The sequence below is a fragment of the Ceratotherium simum genome, chromosome 22, assembly GCF_057802395.1.
Source record: "Ceratotherium simum simum isolate JZ-2026a chromosome 22, ASM5780239v1, whole genome shotgun sequence".
Classification (NCBI taxonomy): Eukaryota; Metazoa; Chordata; class Mammalia; order Perissodactyla; family Rhinocerotidae; genus Ceratotherium; species Ceratotherium simum.
This window is the reverse complement of record NC_141921.1, coordinates 44,574,159-44,597,469: the sequence shown is the minus strand read 5'-3', so window position 1 is coordinate 44,597,469 and position 23,311 is coordinate 44,574,159. Positions and strand designations below refer to the sequence as shown.

At 39.0% G+C, this 23,311-nt stretch overlaps 1 protein-coding gene across 6 annotated transcripts in view; it reads right to left on the bottom strand.

Moving 5' to 3' along the window:
• The window catches only part of RERE (arginine-glutamic acid dipeptide repeats), a 420,402-nt gene that overhangs the window by 129,125 nt on the left and 267,966 nt on the right, over positions 1 to 23,311 (bottom strand). For all 6 annotated transcript variants that reach the window (XM_087446871.1, XM_087446872.1, XM_004425543.3 and 3 more), the window contains one exon: positions 6,387 to 6,435. In XM_087446871.1, coding sequence (XP_087302997.1) covers positions 6,387 to 6,435 — 49 coding nt within the window. The remainder of the gene's footprint in view (positions 1 to 6,386; positions 6,436 to 23,311) is intronic.

Sequence of the window (23,311 nt, the reverse complement as noted above, 5' to 3'; positions counted from 1 at the left end):
AAAAAAAAAAAAAAAGACACAGAATTGGAGTTAACATTAAAAACAGCTGAACTAAATGATGGTGATAGAAATTAGATGAGTAACAGCTTCAGGAGCAGAGGGTTGCTTGTGAAGGGGTAGGAAGGAACTTTCTGAGACGACAGAAATGTTCTATGTTAATAAGAATTACGGCAGCAGACTGAATAGTATACATAAGATATGAACAGTTCACTGTACGGTAAAGTATACTTCAATAAAAAGAATAAAAAAGTATGCGAAGAACAGTGCTCAACAACCAAGATTCTAAGTCACTTCTGGGTTAGAGATTCAAATACCTGTAGCATTTTCTCATCCTCACTCTGCTGGGACAGAGCAAGAGTAAGCAAGTACTATGATTACCATAACCATCAGAGACCTAGGAAAAGTCAACCATCTGCAAGACACCCATGTTCTTATTTTCTCAAATGATGAAGATGGACACATTAGTCTAATATTTTAAACTAAGAGCTGCAGTTAAAAAGTCCAATATCCACAGAACCCAGGCAAAAAAATTAAATGAATGAAGCAGACAGAGTATAAGGCAGCACTGTCCAACAGAAATAAAATGAGAGCCCCATATTTCATTTCAAATATTCTAGTGCCTCTGTTAAACAAAACACCACACCCCAATTTGGACCAGCCACATTTCAAGTGCTCAACAGCTACATGTGGCAGTGGCTCCCGTACTGGGTGCGCAGGTAGCAGGTACTGAGGAATGAGGGGAAGAGGGGTGAAGTGGAGAGAAACCTGCCCCATCCAGGGAATGCTGCCATGCAGGATTGAGAACCAGTGTTTGTACATCCTCCAATTTTTTCCAAAGTCCAGAAATCTTGACTTTTATGTGAAAGTTCATGGTTTTAAATGTTGGTTATTCAAGTTTTTAAAACAACTGTGTGGCAAAAAACAACATCAGTAGGCCATGCAGCTCTCAAGCCAACAGTCTACAACCTCTGCTTCATAGTAGGGGGGAATAAAAATAAGAATAAATCAAAGCCTTAAATAAAAAAAAATAATAATTATCCATGAGGGAGGGAGGGAACGCGTGGAGAGGACGGGGTAGAAGGTAGACTTTTTTGAACATACTTCGTTTGTATGTTTGACTTTGGAGCATGTAAATATTTTACATAATTATTTAAAAAATTAAGTTTAAAGAACAACAATCTCTTAAAAACTCTAAAGTGAAATGAAACAAATGCACCTAACTATGCTTTGAGTTGGTTTCTCTCTAGGAATGATCTCAAGTAACTTTAAGACATTAATTTGCCTATACAGCCCTAGTGGGATATAGTCTAAGGCCAAAACAAAAATTAACAATAAATTGTTTTCAATAATCATATTGTTTGCAGCAATGTGAGTATCGTTATTCTGAGCTGTTATATACGTATTAAGGGATTAAAGCAAATGAATAATTACGTTGGTGGTGTTTAAAAACAGGATTTGAGACGGAGCCAGCCCGGTGATGCAGTGGTTAAGCGCATGCACTCTGCTTCAGCAGCCCGGGGTTCACAGGTTCGGATCCTGGGCACACACCGACGTACCGCTTGCCAAGCCATGCTGTGGCAGTGTCCCATATAAAGCAGAGGAAGATAGGCATGGATGTTAGCCCAGGGCAAATCTTCCTCAGCAAAAAAAGAGGAGGACTGGTATCGGATGCTAGCTCAGGGCTGATCTTCCTCACAAAAAAAAAAGGATTTGAGACATGGGAAAAAGATACAGATATAGAGGAAAGAAAAATAGGGTTAATATAAGGCCTAAGTAAAAATTTGAACTTGAATTAGAAGTCTCAGTAAGAATTCACAATGTATTTTATCTTTAAAAAGAAAAAGAAAAGAAGGGATGGCCCCGTGACCTAGTGGTTAAGTTCGGTGTGCTCCACTTCAACAGCCCAGGTACGGTTCCCTGGGTGCAGGCCTACAGCACTTGTCAGTGGCCATGCTGTGGCAGTGACCCACATACAAAATAGAGGAAGACTGGCACAGATGTTAGCCTAGCACGAATCTTCCTCAGCAAAAAAAAAAAAAAAAAAAAAAAGGAAAGAAAAGAAAAATCATACTTCCTAATCTCTTTCCCGAAAAGGCCTGGAAATAGTAACCAACCCAGAAACAACAAACACCCTACCAGCCAGTCAAAAAAATGCCACTTCCCACTAAAATAATGAGGGCTCCCATGAGAAAAGGAGATCCAGATCTGGGGCAGGAAATGTACATGAGACATTAAAGTCATGTCATACCAGATAAAAAGAACCTATCAAAGACCACTAGGATGGAGTCAAAAGGACACAGCAGACAGCAGGAAGAGGCTCCTATTGGCCCGAAAATGGACAGTTTAACCATCAAAAAGAAAAACCGCAATTGGTTAGTAGATAGCAAGTAATTTTAAATCTCCTGGTGACCAATGGAAGATACTGGTGGACCAAATGAATATTTTGAAAATAGGTAAATAGAGGGAAAGAATCAAGCATTTACCTTGCCATTCCTACATGATTCAGGGAATCAAATAGTTGCTAAGGGAGAAGCTTCATTTATTCAGCTAATAAATGAAGGAACTACAGGATTAGACTAGCACCATTTTGAAATCCCTAATTAAACAGCAGATCTAACTAACAAGACATGGCTGCAAATCATTATTAAAAGAGAGACACATGTGCCTCCTGGTAGCCGTACAGAGCACCACCCATGAAGTATTCTTGCTGGGGGCAGGGGACCAAACTAGAAAGTAATTAAACCTCTAGATTTAATTACTAATTTTCAAGATATGCCAAGGACAATGGAACAAGTTTAATAACATATAAAGATGCAATCAGCCAAATCCAGACTGTGGGACATCCTATAGGACAAAACACTCAGCTTCTTCAACACTTACAATGAGGGAATAAGAGAAACATGAGAATTAAAAGCTATTTAAGACACATATCAACCAAGTGCAATGAACGGCTCTTATTTAGATTTAAATTTGAACTGTAAACACAAAGAGAGAGAGAGAGACAATTAAGGAAATCTGGACATAATGGACAGTTGAATATTAAGAAACTGCTAATTTTTATTAGCTGTGATATACCGTGATTGTGTTTTTTGAAAGAGCTCTTACCTTCGGAATATTTACAAGTAAAATGATACATTTGTGATTTTTTTCAAAATAATGGTGGGAGAGGTGTGATTGAGAATAAATAAAATAAGTTTGACCCTAACTTGTGAAAGCTGAATAATGAGGATAAGAGGGTTTATCATACTATCCTTTCTCTATTTTTGCATATATTAATATCATACCTAAGAAAAAAGTTAAAACTTTTTAAAAAGCAACTGTTGCCAATTGATAAAAGGGTTCCATTATATTTGATTCTCCCAAACATTTCCTTTTGAAAATAAAGCATATAGAATATACTTGAAGTCTGATATAAAATAAATATCTGATTTTAAATGAAAGTATACAAAAATCCAAGCACAGTAAATCTGTTCCTTTCCAGGAATTTAAGCATCTTTTACTTAAGAACCCCTTTTTCTGTTATGGTAGGAAAAAAATCTATAAAATAAAACTCTAGTGCAAAGATCTCAAGACACTGGAAACACATGGAGGAAGAAAAAACAGGTGAAAAGTACCGTGGCAAAAGAGAGCAGAGAAAGGAAGATGTAATCAAGTGGTACAAGGCAAGTACTCGATTACTTGATTAAAAATGTAACTATTGGGGCCGGCCCAGTGGCATAGTGGTTAAGTTCTCGCACTCTGCTTTGGTGGCCCGGGGTTCGCAGGTTTGGATCCCGGGCACGGACCTACGCACCACTTATCAAGCCATGCTGTGGCAGGTGTCCCACATATAAAGTAGAGGAAGATGGGCACAGATGTTTGCCCAGGGCCAATCATCCTCAGCAAAAAGAGGAGGATTGGCAACAGATGTTAGCTCAGGGCTAATCTTCCTCACCAAAAAAAAAAATGTAACTACTAGGCCTGAAGGCACACAAACCACAGTCAAGAGACGGTAGTCAGGGGCCGGCCCCGTGGCTTAGCGGTTAAGTGCGCGCACTCCGCTACTGGCGGCCGGGGGTTCGGATCCTGGGCGCGCACTGATGCACCGCTTCTCCGGCCATGCTGAGGCCGCGTCCCACATACAGCAACTAGAAGGATGTGCAGCTATGGCATACAACTATCTGCTGGGGCTTTGGGGGAAAAATAAATAAATAAATAAAATTATTTAAAAAAAAAAAAAAGATGGGCCGGCTCCGTGGCTTAGCGGTTAAGTGCGCGCGCTCTGATGCTGGCGGCCCGGGTTCGGATCCCGGGAGCGCCCCGAGGCACCACTTCTCTGTCCAACGCGAGGCTGAGTCCCACGTACAGCAACTAGAAGGATGTGAACCTATGACATACAACTATCTACTGGGGCTTTGGGGGGAAAAAACTGAATAAATAAAATCTTTAAAAAAAAAAAAAAAAAAAAAAGAGGCGGTAGCCAGACCCACTAATAGGCCACACCAAGAAAAGGGTTTATTTGAACAAGGCAGACACTCAGGGGAGTGTCCTCTCGCAGCTTCTCTCTGCTTGTCTCAGTTATAACCCTAGCTCTGCAATGAGAAGTGTCTTCTAGAAATTAGATGCCCTTGATGGTTTCTGTGTTTTGGTTTTAATATCCCTTCACTCCTTAATTTCTTTCTCATTACAGAGTTAAAATATGTCCTTAAAAATATAAATGACATACAAGAAATGCTCAAAATCTAGACAGAAAAATGAATAACTAGATAGACTACTAAAACCTCTACACCCTTATAAGGAATTGCCTGTGTCTCACATCTCTAGTATGCGTTGGCCATGGTGGTCAACTCCCCAACATCCATCCCAACTCAAATGACAGTCTGTGCCAATCATGCTAAACCCATTTTCCTCATGGTTTAGAAATGAACACGTGAGCCAACCCACAGCAATGAGATGTGGGGACTAATGGAGACCTTCTGGGAGAATTTTCCTTACTTCTAAGGGAAAGAGAAGGATGATCCCTTTCCTCTTCTCCACATTTGCTGTGTTTCATTCACTGAAAGATTCACTATGATTCTATATGCATTCAGAAAGGAGACGTGCTGCCAATTAAATTATAATCACACCAAAGAATGTACAATGAAGCCTGACATCAGAGATAATAAAACGTGAAGAAGTGTATCCCGGAATTGAGAAGTCCAGCTACCGGCGTAAGGAAGAAGCCAGTCCATGGGGCACAGCTGAGCATGAAGAGAACTGCAGAGAAGCACAGCAGAGCCCTGGTACTGTCTGACCAGGATGTGATGATACATGAGACCATAAACAGTTGTGTTCAGCCAGAGTTTTCTGGTCCTGCCCATCAAAGCATCCTAACTGATATAGAGATCAAAAAAAGAGATGACGGGGGCCAGCCCAGTGGCGTAGCAGTTAAGTGCGCGCACTCTGCTTCGGCGGCCCGGGGTTCACAGGTTGGGAACCCCTGGCATGCACCGATGTGCCACTTGTCAAGCCATGCTGTGGTGGCGTCCCATATGAAGTAGAGGAAGACGGGCACTGATGTTAGCCCAGGGCCAGTCTTCCTCAGCAAAAAGAGGAAGATTGGCATCAGATGTTAGCTCAGGGCTGATCTTCCTCACACACAAAAAAAGAGAGAGATGACAAACATGACACCAGAGTCCTAATAAATGGAATAAAACATGAGAGGGCACAGGTCACGACACAACAAGCTTCCGACTGACAAGCATCCTAACCATCTTAACTCTTCTGAAGGAAAGCGGCTTTAAAAAAAGTTCAAAGGCAAGTATGTGGTGACCAAATCTTCATCAACAGGTAATGGATAAACAAAACGTGGTATATACATAAAATGGATTATTCAGCCTTAAAAAGAAATTAAATTCTGATATATGCTACAACATGGGTGCACCCTTACAATATTATGGTAAGCAAAATAAGCCAGACACAAAGGACAGATACTGTGTGATTTACTGATATGAGGTCCCTAGTGGACTCAAATTCATAGAGACAGAAAGTAGAATGGTGGTTGCCAGGGGCTAGGGGGAGAGGAAAATGGAAAGTTAGTGTTTAAATGGGTACAGAGTTTCAGTTTGGGAACATGAAAAAGTTCTGCAGGTGGATGATGGTGGCGGTTGCAAACAATGTGAGTGTACTTAATGCCACTTAACTGTACACTTAAAAATGGTTAGAATGGTACATTTTACATTATGTATATTTTACCACAATTTAAAATGTATGTGGTGATCTGTGGGGGGTGGGAGGAACTCTGCATTTATATAAAAATTCCCTATAGCAATAACAACAGTTCTAAGTTGCTGCTCAACAGAAGGAAGAGCCAGCAGAATGACAGGGAAGAAAAAACCTATTCAAGAAGCTACTAAAATGTGCTTTACCTGATGGCTAGGACCAACACGAATTTCCCCCTGGGTACTGTTCAGCCTCCTGTTATGAAAAGAGCAAATTAGGTTAGCACAATATAGTTTTGACATAAACATTCACAGATTTTTCAAGGAAAGGAATTCTCTTCAATTAAATGAGGAATAACTCAGGAAGAATTAACTTCTCCAGGGCCGGCCCCGTGGCTTAGCGGTTAAGTGCATGCGCTCCGCTACTGGCGGCCCGAGTTCGGATCCTGGTCGCGCACCGACGCACCGCTTCTCTGGCCATGCTGAGGCCGCGTCCCACATACAGCAACTAGCACGATGTGCAGCTATGACATACAACTATCTACTGGGGCTTTGGGGAAAAAAAAAGGAGGAGGATTGGCAATAGATGTTAGCTCAGAGCCGGTCTTCCTCAGCAAAAAGAGGAGGATTAGCATGGATGTTAGCTCAGGGCTGATCTTCCTCACACACACACACACACACACACAAACAATAAAATAAAATTAACTTCTCCACTATTTCTAATGTTGCCCTGTACATGTACACTCCCCCACCCCCTACACATCTCTAAAACCTTTGTCTTCTAAAAACCCCACTACTGAAGGTTTGTGTCCTGAGTACCTATTCCGTCATTCTTTCATGCTGCAGAGAGACACACATTCCTATAGGACAATCCCAACAGATGTTTCTTCTTTTCAAAACATTTCAAGGTGCCCTATCATAAATCTTATTAAAATATAAACAAGATAACTTATGGTTCCTAGCACACACACTGGGTTATATATTCATTCATCAAATATTTATTAAGTACCTACTATAAGCTAGGAATTGTCTATGTGTTGAGGATAAAGCAATGACCAAAACAATGTCCTTGCCTTCTTGGAACTTATATTCTAATTTGGGTAAAAAACAAAGAAACAAATAATAGGTCAGATGATAATGAGGGCCAAGGAATTGAGTAGATGGTAAATGATGAAATATTTTTACAGTTCTTTACACAGGACAGTCAAAAAAGGCCTTTTAATAAAGTGAAACTTGAGCAGAGATGAAAGAGATATGAGGGAATGAGCCCAGCAGGTCTAGGAGGCGAAAGAGCTCATGTCATTTCTGTCTATGCCTGCCATTCTTATTGTACTTGGAATGCTCGCCCTCCCTTGCTCCAAATCCTAACCATCCAGGTGCCTTTTAAAAGCCACTGTTTCCATGAAAACTTTCTTGATCTCCTCTCCCTTTCACTCCAAACACCCCCAAAAGTGTCGCGTGTCTCCTTTTCACTCCTTCATGAAATATGCGTTGAATGTCTTTTTTGCCCCAAGCCTCGCACAGGGCACTTCCTGGGTGTACAGTGATGGACAAAGATTCCTGGGTGTACAGTGACGGACAAAGAAATACAGTCCCTGCCCTTCTGGAGCTCCACTTCCCAGCTCCCTGTTACCCTCAACTTTGAAACACAACTCCCTGTGGGCTATCTCGGAAAAACCCTTTCCATGCCCATTGACAAGTGTTTTACCGTCACCTCTGAATTTTCAACAGTACAGAGGAGAAGGTATTTGCATAGTGAGAGCTGCTCGATGATTATTTGTTGACTTGGACTGAGCTACGAGCATAAACGCAGCAGAGGAGCAAAGAGCGTCTTGTTTTTCTCCCGTGGATCCGATACCCCCACCCTTATGGTTGAAGTTGTTAAAATGAATTCTGGAAAACTATTATTTCCTTCAGGGACCGTGGTTGGGTCCAACACTTTCTTCTTTTAATCCAATAATTTTTCTCATGAAGAGTCTTATTTTGGCAAAGGTGGGCAGTAGATGCAATGAAGGAAGAGAGAAAAGTAACAAAAAGAAGACATGTGGTCCAGTCCTTCAACCTGGGGAGGTAGCATCCATCCCCAAAACACTAGAACAGGTCCAATCACTACATTCATAAGCACAAAGCATTTCAGGAGAAACAGAGGACAAAGTGCTAAGGGGAGTGATCAAAATTAGGCAGGCCTCAAGAGGAGACAGACCCTGAAGTGGTTAAGTTCCAAAGAAACTTTTGTAAGGAGGTAACAAACACAATAGCAGAACAAAACAGTGGACTTCCCAAGTGGGAATAAAACCCCACAGAGGCAGTAGGCTGAAAGGAAGAGATGTGGTGGGAGAAAAGCTTGCACAAAGTGCTGACTTTAACATACAAATCATCTTCATTCCTTTAGTAGGGGAATGGTATGTTGGAAAAAAAGAAGCTAGAAGATGGATTGTTACAGCAGGTTTACGTAGGAATTACGAGCTGCTGTTTTAGGAGGTAGGCAGAGGAATCAAATATGCCAGGAGGCTATTATAATCATGAGTACTTTAAGAAAAACAAGCAGTGTTCCCAACCACTTCCCTTCCAACTTGTCCCTTTCTGTTTCGTAACTAGCTGTGAGCAAAACTAGCTGCCAAAAGCTCTCTCCTCTATTTCTAAATACTTTCCAAACGTATGCCTGCCTACAAGTAGGTCTAGCCAAAACACATCATCTCAGAAACTTTCAGCCACAGCCCATCCAGTAACCTGTGCCCACAGCTCAACTTTCAGGTTCTTCTAGAAGGTCTATGTTATGCCAAGGTTTCCAAATGGTTGCGTATGAAAGTATTTCCCCATCACTGCTACCTACACTGCTAAATCCTTGATAATTCCAGGATAAACACTTCTGGTTCATTTTTGTTTTAGTATTTTTTTTCTTTTTTCTTTTTTGCTTTTTTCTTGTATTTTAATAAGCCAATATTATCATATTTAGCTCAAAAATGTGCCACAATAATAAAACAAACCCCTAAATACCTTATTGAATAGAACTATTTAATTCCACTTATTTGTATAAAAATAGGCTAATAATTATTAACACTGCTAATAATGATACAAATAAGACAAAAAATTGTCGGGCTATCTTAAGAGCATAAATTGGAAATTGTTTCTCTCATTTTTATGTTTATATCAATGAAGGGTACTAATAAGGTGAGTAGGTTAAAAAGCACAAAATAAAACAGAATCTTTTAAAAATCAATTTTTACAACAAAAGTACTTCTTAATCATATGCAACTTTGAAATATTAGGGTTTCATAGCAAGAGATACAACAAAGTTATTTTTGAACAGGATTAGGATCCAAGGTAAGCAGACAATGGCATTAGGCTATAATATCCAGAACCCCAGAATACAGAATACATGGTAGAAATACTTTTTAGGTCCAAGATAAAAAGAGGTAGATAGCAATACACCCATTAGAAAGAACTGGATGCATCCGACAGAAAAACTGTGAGAATATGAACCGAAGATGAAAGACAAGAAGTAGGCTTCATGGGAAACTGCCAGCATCCAGCTGTATCTGGAACCCATAGAACAATCATAAATCCTCCCTTCTTTTGACAGTCCAATCTCTACATTAAATCAAATGCTCCTCTCCTGCTGCCTCACTGTACCCTTCTTCCTGAATGCTCCTTTTGTGGTTCATACCACCCTATTAGAGGATGATACTCTGCTATGACTAATTTGGACATTTCCTACCTGCACCCACTGTGGAACTGTAAGCTTCCAGTGTACAGGAACTGAGATTTAATTCGTTTTTTGTATCCTCGAGCATCTCAGACAGTATCTGCCTGGCATTATTACGCATTCAGGACAAATGAAAAGTTCCTTGGTTGCATGAATATTTCTTAGACTACTAAGGTGTGAAACTTGACAAAAATCACCAGGAATAATTATTTAAATGTAATATCAACAGCTTGTAGAAAACACTCATAATCATCAAATGCTGACTACTATAGTTTCCCTTTTACTTACAGTAGTTCCCAAACTTTTTGGTCACAGAACCCCTTATACTCTTCAAATTACTGAGCATTCCAAGGAAGTTGTGTTTTTGAGAAATTTCAAAATATTTATTTTTTATTTTAAAATAAGCTCATTTTAAGGCTCATTTCAAAATAAGCAATAAGCTCATTACATGTTAACACATATTTTTATGAAAAACAATTGTATTTAAACAAGAAATCAGTGAAAACAGAGGCACTGTTTTACATTTTTGCAAATCTTTTTAATGTCTGACTTAGAAGACAGCTGGATTCTCATATCTGCTTCTACATTCAAACTTTTGTAATATGTTGTTCTGGTTAAAGTTTATGAAGGAAATACAGATATATAACTGTATATATGTATATATATAACCTCATACAGACATAGAACTGGAAAAGGGAAGAATATTTTAATAGCCTTTTTGATTATTACGGATATTCTTTTTGATACTACACCAAAGCTCAACAAGTGATCGTTTCTTAAAGGTTTTTGCACAATGTGAATCTAAAACCTTATCAATGATCTTCTGGACTCTTTTATACTAAAATCCATTAAAATGGTCTGTCTTGGCCTTTGAATGGACCTTCTATCCAGACATGATTTTGTAATGTCATGCATTGGTTAGATGGAAAATATTAGTTCACTAAGTTTTGCAGATCTTTCAAATATCAACAGAGCTCATTACACAATATTTTTTAAAAATCACATTCATTAAGATCACTACTCATCCCATAAGAAGAGCCTGTAAGTGTACAGAAGTTGTCAAGGTTAGAGAGTGGGTACAAGTTTTTCAAAATTCTAATTTTTACTTGAAAGCTCAAACCTTAGCAGTGGCAAATAACTATCAGTTGTTTTTTTTGAAATGGCAGGCTCACTTCATTCATTTTCAAGAAAATGCCTGCCAATTATTGAAGTCTGAATGACCACAGTTTGTCTGTCAGTTATTTTTCAAATAAAAATAGTGTTCCATAAAAAAGTGGCTAATTAAGCTTCTAACAAAAAATAATCTGTGTCCTTTGGTATGCAATAGAAGTATTGTATGTCACTTTCCACGCCATCACAAAGAATATTACAAAGACAGGAACTCAACGGTCGAGATTTATAAAATTAAGAATGGGGATCACAAACCATGCTTTGAGAAGCACTGATGATACATTCCGAACTTCAGAAAACACTAGAGGCTAAAATTCAAAAGGCCCCTATCCTAGAAGATATATAGTTTATCCTTCAATTTGTAATAATAATAGCTAATATTTGAGTACCTTCTATCTGCTCTAGGTGCTCTACAGTATTATCTCATTGCCATGTATTAATTCATTTAATTCATATTTTGATATTAATGAAAGCATTAGTAGTGATAGTCACAGAAATTCAGATCTCATTCTATCATGTGTTTAACACAACATAGCTAGCTACTAAAGAGTAGGGATGTACAGAGATTTCCGCTTGATGTACAGCACTGCTTAATTAACACAGTAGGTCTGGGCAAAGCCAGGGTTGCCATCAATTGAGGAAGGAAAACCCAGATCAAGACAGTGTAAATCCCAGTGAGGTCAGATAAAAGATACTATGTATGAAACAAGAAACCAAAGATGGAAGTTATATTCCAGGATAATGCAGGACACGTGTATGTACACCTTTAATCTTGCCTCAGGGTTTTCACCTATATTATCTTAAATTCAGGTGTCTTATATGGCAAACACAAGCAAAATAAAATACTAGTTGTCACTTATTAAGTGCTTTCTATTAAGGTATACATTATTCCCATGACAACTCTATGAGGCAGTATCTCCACTTTATAGATTATAATAACTACTAATTTTAACATTAAGAAAGCAACTAACATATACATTGAATATTTACTATGTACCAGGCATTTTGAGCTAAGCAAATTACATATATTTTCTTATCTAATCTTAAGGATGACCCTGTAAGGTAGGTGCTATTATTACCTGTCCAGATAAGGAAACTGAAGCTAAGAGAGGTTACAAGTTGCCCAAGATTACACAGCTACCAAGTGAAAAAACCAGGATTCAAACTCAAGTTTAGTTTACTCAAAACCCAGAGCTCTCAATAACACTCCCATATGGCCAAGTGACTAAGTTACTCAACCAAAATTACACAACTAATTACAAATGGAATCAGTATGAGAAGCTATATCCTTTTCCCTAATTTAGTTCTATGTTCATTTCCAGCATCAAAGCAAGACAAAATAATCAAAAAAAATTTTTTTTTAAGTTTGAAAATCATGTTAAAAGAGAAAACCCATCAGTTAAAGGCCAATTTATATAACATTGTCAAAATGACAAAATAGAGATGGAGAACAGATTAGTGGCTGCCAGGTGTTAGGAAAGGTGGGAGAGGGAAGGGAGTAGAAAGATCATGATGATGGAATAGATTCTGCTTACGGTGGTGGTTACACAAAGCTACACTGGTAATAAAATAGCACAGAACTATACACACATTGTACTAACGTCATGTCTGGGTTTTGATGTTGTGTTAGAGCTGTACACAATGTACCTATTGGGGGAAATGAATGAAGGGTAGATGGGAGCACCGTACAGTATCTTGCAACTTCCTGTGAACCTAAAAAGACTAAAAGTTTTTAAAGTCAAAAGAAGAGGTTAGCTGAGTGATGTATTACAGATAGACCAGGGATAAGACAGAAAGCCAGAGATGAGAAAAGCTGCTTAAATGATAGATTCCCTCAAAATATACTGTAGACAGCTGAACAAGTAACTGAAGAAAAAAATGCCACAGTTAACGAGCAATGAGATTCAAGGAATTAACTCAGGTCACATATTTCTTTTTCCCTGTGTTTACTAAAGCTCTTTGGTATGTAGTCATCCTTTTTGAGACATCTTTAACTGCGAATCACACTACAAAAAAAAAAAAAAAAAAGGAATTGTCACCATCCTCACTGGCAAGAAGGAATTTCTCTGTGCGGCTAACGTAAATAATAAATATTTTTCAAAAGAGCTGAGGCTCAGCCCACATCATTCTACAAATCTTTGCTTTGGAATATGAAAAAATAGTCCCAGAAGCCAAATTACAACAATAATGGTAAGTCATTGTGTTTATTCCTTGAGTATTAAAAAAAAAAAAAATATAGAAAGAAATTCATTGTATACGAAATCTGATACAAAAGAAACCGATGTAACAAAGCAGTATCCATGGCAACTACAACTTAATATTTCTGTCCTCTTCAGCTGCAGTGGATTAAATAAAATGACAAGATGTTCCCTTTGAAAAGTAACCTGTTACCATGGAAACATTTTAGTCTAAGAAGTAAACAGGGAATGGACAGAAAGGAGCAGGAAGCGTGCAACTGAATATCAAAAAGGCAGAAGCATCTATGCAAAGGAGATGAGAAGGCTGGCTGGCCAGATGCAGTGGGGGCTCCTTGAGAAGAGCGTACCAGCTGGAAACAAGAGCCTGTCCACACAAAATCACTTCTTCACCCTGAAAAGAGGGGACAGTGTGAGGGAGACAAGGGTCTGTGAACGTTCACTCAAGACACCCAAATATCTCTACGTGTTCGTGGTGATTGCTTAAGACAAAGACTTGAGTCTACAGGGGTAAAAGAGGAACAAGGACATGCGGTCCAGGGGAGAAAACATCAGCTGGTAGAACAGAGGCCTTTTACAGGGAGCTGGCATGACTTCCCATCATAACTCCAGACCTGGTCCTTGCCCCAAGCCCAGAACCTAAGAGCAGTATAGCTGTGGCCCATTCCCAAAAGACTGGGACTGAAAACTCTCAAATCAGACCCCTGCTCTGTGGCTAGTGTCATGTGTGACTAAAACCATTGTGAAATCTTCCTTTACCTATCTCTCAGGTCACAAGGCTCAGACAGCAGATAATTCTTATCTTTTCCATAGAGTATTGAGCAGGAAGACTGATACGAAACCAACAGAAAGAAGACTCTAGAAACTCCACCTACTAGCTCATTCAGAAAGTGACCACAGAAACAGTCTGTGGGTCCGGACAAAAGACATCAAATTTTAGGAATATCAAAAAGCAATTTATCAGAATCACTTCTTTTTAGAAGGGTTGTGGGCAGGAGTGAAAATGAGGCTGATAAGAAGGAAGACGAGAACAGCATGCTGGGATTCCCAGATTTCTCCAGCATGAACACATATTTCTAAAGCAGTCTTTAACAAGTCTGAAATTTCTTTAAAGTCCAACATAGTATCTTAAAAATCCAGGTAAATTTTATCTCCTATTCCATAACATATTCCCATTCATTTTAAGATAGAAAAGAGGGCCGGCCCCATGGCTTGGTGGTTAAGTGCACACAATCCACTGCTGGTGGCCCAGGTTCGGATCCCGGGTGCGCACCGAGGCACCACTCCTCCGGCCATGCTGAGGCCAAGTCCCACGTACAGCAACTAGAAGGATGTGCAGCTATGACATACAACTATCTACTATGGCTTTGGGGGGAAAAAATAAATAAATAAAATCTTTAAGATAGAAAAGAAACTGCCCTACATCTGAGTAAAACCGTTGTTTTTGTACAACCTATCAGGATGTCCCACGACTTTGGCACCCTACTACTAGTAGGGAAGGGCTGCTATATACACCTGAGTTTAGATGCTTAGGTGCAGGGGAAAAGCAAAGACTTGACAGTCAAATGAACCTGGATTAAAATTTCTATACCAAGGTTTTGTTAGCTCAAAGCGTGATCTTAAAGACGCAATTTAATCTCTCTGAGCCCCAGTTTCCTGATCTATGACATGAACATTCATAATGTCTAGTTTGCAAAGTTGCTATAAAAATAAAAGATGATCTACGAAAAGAAGTAGGCACAGCGCCTGTTAGGCAGTAGTTATTACTATTATTAGCTCTAAGTACTGGCAATAAGTGAGAACAGGAGCTAATTCCTCTATTATGAGTTCTCAAAGCACCATCTGCCTCTCTTCGGCCCTTATCATAGTCATGATTTTATATTTATTTTGTGTAATTATTTTTTCGATGGCTGTCTTGCCCTTTAGACTGAAAGCACCATGCGAGTAAGGAACCAAGTCTGTTTTAGTTCACCATTATATCCCAGAGCTGACTGGCATTCACTAAATATATTTTAAATGCATAAATGACTCCAATATTTTAACTCAACTATTTAGCCATAGATAGCAACTAAGTGCTTTGCTGCAAAATTAAGTCAAGTCACCTGTGACAGAAGACTAGCCCTCCAAGCAAAATTAATCTGAAACAGGCTTGATAAACTACCCCAGAGGAACAAAATTCAGTATTTATTTAAAAAAATAAAAAGAGAATCAGTCAATAGGTGAAAGAGTTAATGTTTCAAATTCAAACACAAATGCAAAGGTCAAGACAGGAATTCATCCAAAATCCAAAATCATACCATTCTAACTTTTCTCTGAGGGAAGGTTCCTTGGAGACCATCTGATCCAATCTTCTAGCTTAACAGAACAAACCAAGGCATGGGGAGATAAAGGTGCTCTTTCAAGGGGTCAGTGAGTTAATTACAGAGGAGTCTAGGCCACAGAAGCAGCTCTCCTTCCACAGGGTCCCCCTAAATATAATTCAAAGTTCAGAACTAAGAATGTAGGCACTGGCTGAGGAATAAATTTCCATGCTGACAATTAGATGCAGTAAATATGGTCTTATTGTTACACAATAACATGTAACATAAGAAAAAAAGTGGTAAAAAAAATTTTTTTTGAACGTGTGAGAAAGGATCTAGTTTCTTTTTTTTCTAACTCGAATGTATTTATTTATTGTTTGTTTGTTTATTGCAGTAACATTGGTTTATAACACTGTATAAATTTCAGGTGTACATCATTATACTTCTATTTCTGCATAGATTACATCATAGAAAGGATCTAGTTTCAAAGCAATACAATGACCTTGCTCCACTGTTTAAACTTCTTATTTGTCTGACTTCTGTTTGTCTGCATGTCATGCAGTAACATGCTACATATCTGCCCATGGCCTATGACGCCATCCCACCTCAGGCTCCTCGTGGGTTTTACTGTTGTCACCTGCTGTAAAGAAGGAAACGGCTATAAGGACCACAGCCCAACACAGAGCTGCACGAACACATAGATGACGCTTTATAAAACAAACACTTTTTAAACCCCACTGTGATTGAAATAGTTTATAAAGCAGCAGTATTTGAAGATTAAGCCGATCTCCAGACCAAAAATGTTGCTGGATTTCTGCACACTGAAATCAAACAGGAATGTAGTGTCCCCAGAAAAAGAGGGACTTTGGACCAAGTAATAACGTCTACAGTGCACGTCTAAATGTCTCTTTGTTCCCACCGGGATTCTCTGGGAAATGCCATAAAAAATACGACCATCACCTTATTCCTCTTTACTGTAGTGGTGTGAACATGGGAGGAGAAGGAGGAGGACGCAGAGGGGGCAGCAGCGGTGGTGATGGCAACACAAGCATTAACACACATACATCCCTCCTGCTATATTAGAGAAAATGGTAAGAAAAAAACAATGTTTAATGCTGAACACACCAAATGTTACATGACATGGAAGTAAAACTTCTTTAAAAAAAAATTCAAAACGAGTAGAGAAAAATATAAACAATCAAAGAGCATAAGAAGAAAGGAGATCAGTAAATGGTGGCTAAACATACTGGTCACTAATTTAATTACCATAATTTCTAACACAATTCCTAATATTGTCTTAGTTGAATAGGTCGACCAAAAAATACGGATGTTGTTGAGATAACCATACCTACATGCGATTGTAGACTTAGCCTTTGAATTAATAACAATAATGCACTGAGCACTATGTGCCAAGCACTTTCATACTGTTTTCATTCCATCTTTATAACAACTGTGAGAAACAGTATTTATCTCCATAGGACCAATGAGAAAACTGAGGTTCAGAGGAGAGAAGGAACTTATCCAACGTTACAGCTTGTCCAGTGTCACTTATTAGGTGGAATTTGAACCATACCATCTAGCTCCAAATCTAATCTTTTCTCTTACCATAGATGCCATACATTTATTCAATGTATTTATGCTGGAGGCCCATTTGTCACGCACTCTACTGGAAACTGAGGCTACAAGAACAGACATGATCCGTGCCCCAGAAGCTTAAAGTCCAATAGAGAAGACAATCAATTAGGCAAATAAATGTAGAGTTCAAAGAACTTGGATACAAATAATGTCTAAGTATCCCAACTGAATTAAAATGAACTGTTTTAGCTTAGACCCAAAATATCATAGAGGATACAACATGAGACTAGATTAGTTTTATTTCAGATCTGCTTTAAAGATATGTTCAAGAACCTGTACCCTCCCCCATCAGAAACTGCCCAACACAGATGATTATCAGTTTGGGAGGAGACTCATGAATGCACACATAATTTCAAGTCTCCCTTTAGCCTGTATTTTCTATTTTCTCTCTCATTCTGTTAGACATTTGTTTTATAGCTTTAGAATGAATGCCTCTCTGGTGGAAAGACAACTCGGTTCAGTAATGACCAAAAAGTAAAATGGAAAAGGAAAAATTAATTCAGAAGGAAAAAAGATCAGGAATAATAAACAACTGGAGAATCACAGACATGGTGAGCATCAGGTCTGGGGTGTATCAGAGTCTTCCAATTCATAAGCTAACAAACCAGACAAGAATTTAGGAAGTAGCCAAAAGCAGAGCTATATTATGAGCAGATTCACAGACTGCAAAATTTATGTCGACAAAGGAACATTTTAAATAGATTCTGATTCAAGAGTCTAATATAATGACAAGAAAAGCTAATAACAGGATAATATTTTGGTCAACTTTTACTTTTATATTCCTTTGGAAACTCACACTATCTATATTCACCAACATTTCCTGATACTCGGAAGTACAACAGGAGGGGAGCAATAAACCAAAATGAAACTAACTGGCATCTTCTCAATGTCCAAGCTACACAGACCCTAGACAACCTCACCAACCAAGAGAATACCTTCCCACGTGCTGTTCCTTCACCACTACCACCACCAGGCAAGCATAGAGGCCCTACAGCAGGAGATGGCTGGTCAGGAAATAACATTCCAAAAATATTTTCCCAAGACAGGAAAACATAGAACAAATGCATATCACACAAAAAATAGCTTTAGTGACTTACTTTATTGGATTTGAAACACGGAAATTCGACTCTTAACAACAACAGGTTTCCATGGATCACAGTAGTAACTACAAGTCCTTGCCATCTAAACAGGTGGCTGAACACAAGCTCCACAAATGCACATTTATATTAGGCCAGGCCAGGCCAGCCAGACAAGTGGGAAGAACTTTACCAGAACTGATTCAGCTACAAGTATAGCTTCTTGTTCACATTTTACTTCCTAAATGTAAAAAAAGTTTAAGAAGAATTAAAGATCCTAGAACAGAAAGGCAGTTCCACAACTGTTTTCCTAACATTCTCCTGAATCGAACAATGGGTTCACTGAAATGAGTCTGAAACTTTAGTCCTACAAGGATCCCACATGTGAATGACCAGCAAATACTGCAGCATCCAGCTCCTCTTGTCGAGAAAGGGTAATTTTAGACTTACAAGAGAGAAGCAGAAAGGAAGAGTAAATGTGCTTCCAAATGGAGTGAAATAAGACAAGTTCCCGAAGCAACACAACATAAATAATAAAGGCACTAACTCTAAATTATCCCTGTATAATTCGTCTCCTTAATTGCAATCCCAAAATTGAACCTCTTGGAAGCCACATTATATACTTCAGTAGTATTTTCAGTGACTAGAATTCACTATTAGCCTTCCTAAAAACTTTCCACCAAAATCAGGGGCCTCCTCTGATAAGAGTTGACCATGCACAGCTCCATATTCATATTATACAACAAAGAGCTTCCATGAAGAATTTCTCCCTGTATCATCAATGTATAGTAAATTTCTTCCCTATCCTATGGGAGTTTTTCAGTTGTACATTCTTCTACATTGTATGCTTCCTTTCTTCCTCACAAATGCACAAAACTTAAGTGTCACTTCAAAATTTTTTCCAACTTTCATCAGAAGAAAAAAGGGGAGAGGAAACAAAGAGGAACAACTAATATAATTCAAAAACTTCATATCTACTTGGGTAAGAATTCAACTTGCCATAAATCTGCTTACTATGACTGGCTCCCTCAGTTAACCATGGTAAAAGCCACCTGTCTGAGCCCTGTCTGCAAACAGGACACACAAAAAGCATTAACTTCCCCTCACAGAAAAGACTAGTGTCCAGTCCCATCAAGCAGTGGGCACAAAACCTGGCCTTGCCAATGCCTCCACCTTCTCAGGCATCAACTCCTCTTTTTACACCTCTCCTTTACAGAATTTTCAAGTCACACAAAAAAATACACATACACAACAAATGCCATCTTCTGCTAAAATAAACAAAATAAATAAACAAAATACCTGGAACTTCAACTTCTAACATAAAATCACTATGTACAATGTTTTTTAATTGCCAAGAAATTTTCCATAAACTCCAAAAGAAAGAATGGATACTTCCTTTTGAAACAATACAAAATGGTGTGACATAACCTTTCATTTCTGAAAAAAACTATTTTAAGGTGATATTGCTGCAACCATAATCCACAACTGTTTCCTGCATATGTCAAAACATATGCACTATTTCATTTTCAGACTTCAGAACAAGATCACAAGAATTATAATTTGCTCTGGCAAACAGGCTCTCAATCAAAACAAGTTCCACCCACCTTCAAAGCAACCAATAGCTGCCCACCTAACACCCTTCCTAAAACATCCAAACAGAGCTGCTCTCGGGCCCAGGCATTCCCTACCAGCCACACGGCAAGCAAGCAGCCTGCAGGTTTGCTCTGCAGGTGTGCGGAGGCCAACAAGCTCAGCACCAGGCACCCAGCAAGACTCAGGTTAGAACCACACCCGGAGAGGAAGGGGTGAGGGAGAGGGAAGAGGACAGGGACAGAGGGACCCACAATACTCTCTATTTGCTTAATGCACCTCTGGGTAGACCGCATTCTCAGCTTTGATTTCACGCTTCGCAACACCACCTACATGACCAGCCAGGGCTGAATTAAAGGCTCTCAGGATCATGCACTGTGAATGATGAAATGATTCATAAACATCTTCAGAAGTGAGAAAGAGCAGCAAAAACCGTCACTGTTTCGGTGAGGCCAGAGGAAGATAGCCTACCTGCAGGGGCTGAATGGATCATCCATGACTAACAGAGGCTCTGGTGAGTCTAGCTGAATCCCTGAACCTCTACTTACTGGTAAAACTCTGCCCTCTTCTACTCTTTAACAACTCAAAATGGAGGCACATGCAGTCTGAGAGACCTCACAGAGCTTTCACTGAGCTTGTGCTATGACCTAAGCCTTCACGCAGAACGCAGAAACTTCCCCTCGCACTGACAGGACTGAGCATGTGCTGTGACCCTCCCTCATCCATACACTGTCTCTCAACGCAATCCATCTCAACCCTGCTGTTTCCGTAAATAAAGCCCAGCCAACAGACTCTGCAGCTTCTCCCTGCATACCAAGCTAGTGTGCAGGGAAGTGGGGCCTTAGAAGGGGGATCCAAGACAGCCAACACCAGGGAACTCGGCAAGCCGAGCCATCAGCCATCTAGAGGCTTCAGATAAATGCCCTGCTCTGTCAAGACAACAGCAAGTTTTGTCTTGTCTCTCTTTTTTTTTTTTAATATAAATTGTGGTTTTAAAAAGCAAGATCTTCAAGAAGAAATAGAATCAAAAGACACAGATATGAATGACTACATATAAGACTAATTAACAGAAATACTGCAGCACATTTAAAAACATAGTAGTGACTACTTAAGGGGAGCAACACTACAAATTTCTTTTTGAAAACTTTAAACACTTAGAAAAAGGCCACACAAACTGTCACAGCTACAAGCGCAGTGTAGATGATAGCAAGCAGAGCATCTAAAGAATATTGTATTTTATGCAAAGAGCTTCATCTCTATTAGATAAAAAGTTCTAAAATTGCCTAAGTTATAAATAAAAACATTTCCTAAAGTGATACTAACCATCAGGTATGTCTAGCTTGAAGAATGTACTTCTAACAATAAGAAGGGCAGGAGGGTTCAAATCAAGAGGTCACGAACACCCTGCCACAAATACCCCAGCAACTAAAAACCTCAGTTGAGGTCTCCTGATTCAAAACTCTAGGCAACTCTTTATAACATTCCCCATAAACCTAAATTCACTTAAAATTTACAAAAAAGATTTCTAAAGCCACATAAGAAAGGCCACCCGATCCTAGTCATACTGAGCACTACAAAGCATTCATATTGCTCACAGTACCAGCACCAAGACGTTTTCTGCCAAAATCCTTAAGAACACTTTCATGCCCACTCCCCCAAACTCCCCCTCCAACAAAGGACATACTGGGCTGTCAGCTATGTACGAAATCCTAGTTCTGGGTGTGCATGTAGGCTTAGTTTCCATTTGCAAACTAAGAGATGATTCTATATATCATTACTTAACTACAATTAAAAAGGAAAAGGAAGACCTTGAGACTCCCCAAAATTTAAAAAGGACAAGATAGAGTAGGAAAGAGCAGTGCAATTCTGTTTCCCACAAATATAATGGAGTGTGAAAAAATTAAAACCTGCTTAAAAGAGTACTCAGTGTCCTCAAGATTTCTAAAGTAAATGCGGCTGCCATTCCATTTCCTTAGTACTCCTGTTTCTGCTATCAAATAAACTAAACTCTGAGACTATGATTAAATAAAAAACTCGCACAGTGCTAAAAATGTAATTTACATAACATAAGAAATGCCAAATACACTTAAGTTTTACGTTTGACCCAGCACATGAAGCAAGTATATACAGCTTTGAAGACCATTTTCCCTATTGGTATGTAAGATAACATGTCTCCAGAAGTATGTGACTAGAAACAGTCTAGACAAAAAGACTTTCTAAACACAAGAGCAATTGAATTAGCCAAATAGCATGAATAAGACCACCAAAGTATTTCCTTCAAAAGTGCATTTTTAAAAAAACTACAAAACCCTTTCACATAGAAAATGGTCACCTGGAGAAATCAATATAAAATAATAATTTAATAAATTCATCATTACTCTGAAAAACCACAAAACTGTTCCACAGAACACAGCATAAAAACAGTTGTTGTGATAGCAAGTCAAGAAACGTGGACTATAATTTTGGTCCCACAAAATGGCCTCAGTGACACTAAGGGCAAGTTACCAACATCCTATGGCCTTTTTTCTGTAATACTGGATCCCAGGAGCAACCCCAGCCTATTTCAACATCCTCTTCATTGTCTTTCCTAACACTGTCATCTCACAGCTGTCCTTACGTACCACTTGGACAGATTCCTGTTCTCCTGTCACCCCTCAGTGGCAGCACACCCCAGGGCTCAATCTTGAGACCTCTTCTCTTTCATCCTCTTTTGCATGGAGAATTCATCCACTCTACCACAATTCCAACCAGCTCCCCTGCAGATACCTCCCTACTGGGAGCAGCCTGGAAACCTCAGAGAATTTTGTTTTCCTCTTGCTGCACCATTACTAATCACAGCTTTTTCTGGGGTACCTCACTTCTCTTAATAGATGTTAAGCTCTTTGGCGGCAAGGATAGTATCAGTCATCTTTACTGGAACCACCTAACCCTCTTATTTTACTTTATTTTTTCATTGAGGTCATATTGGCTTATAACCCTGTGTAAATTTCAAGTGTACATTATTATATTTCAGTTTCTCTATAGACTGCATCGTGTTCACAACCAATAGTCTAGTTTTTATCCGTCATTATACACATGTGCCCCTTTATCCCTTTCACCCACCCCCTCACTCGTTTCTCCTCTGGTAACCACTAATCAGTTCACCTCATCTATGTGTTTATCTTCCACATGAGGGAAATCATATGCCAACCCTCTTAGTTTGTAGCAACTCAAAAAAAATACAAGTGATGCACTGAGAAGCTTATATAGTATTCCTTGGCCAAAAATTACATAACCTAAATTTAATCATGAGGAAACATCGAACAAACTCAAATTGAAGAATATTTGACAAAACTGGCTTCTATTCTTCAAAAATGTCAATGCCATGAAAAATCAAAAAAGGCTAAGAAACACGTTATGAAAACAAAGTCAAAGGATATCAAAGAGATACAACAACCAAATGTCATTGCATGATAATGGA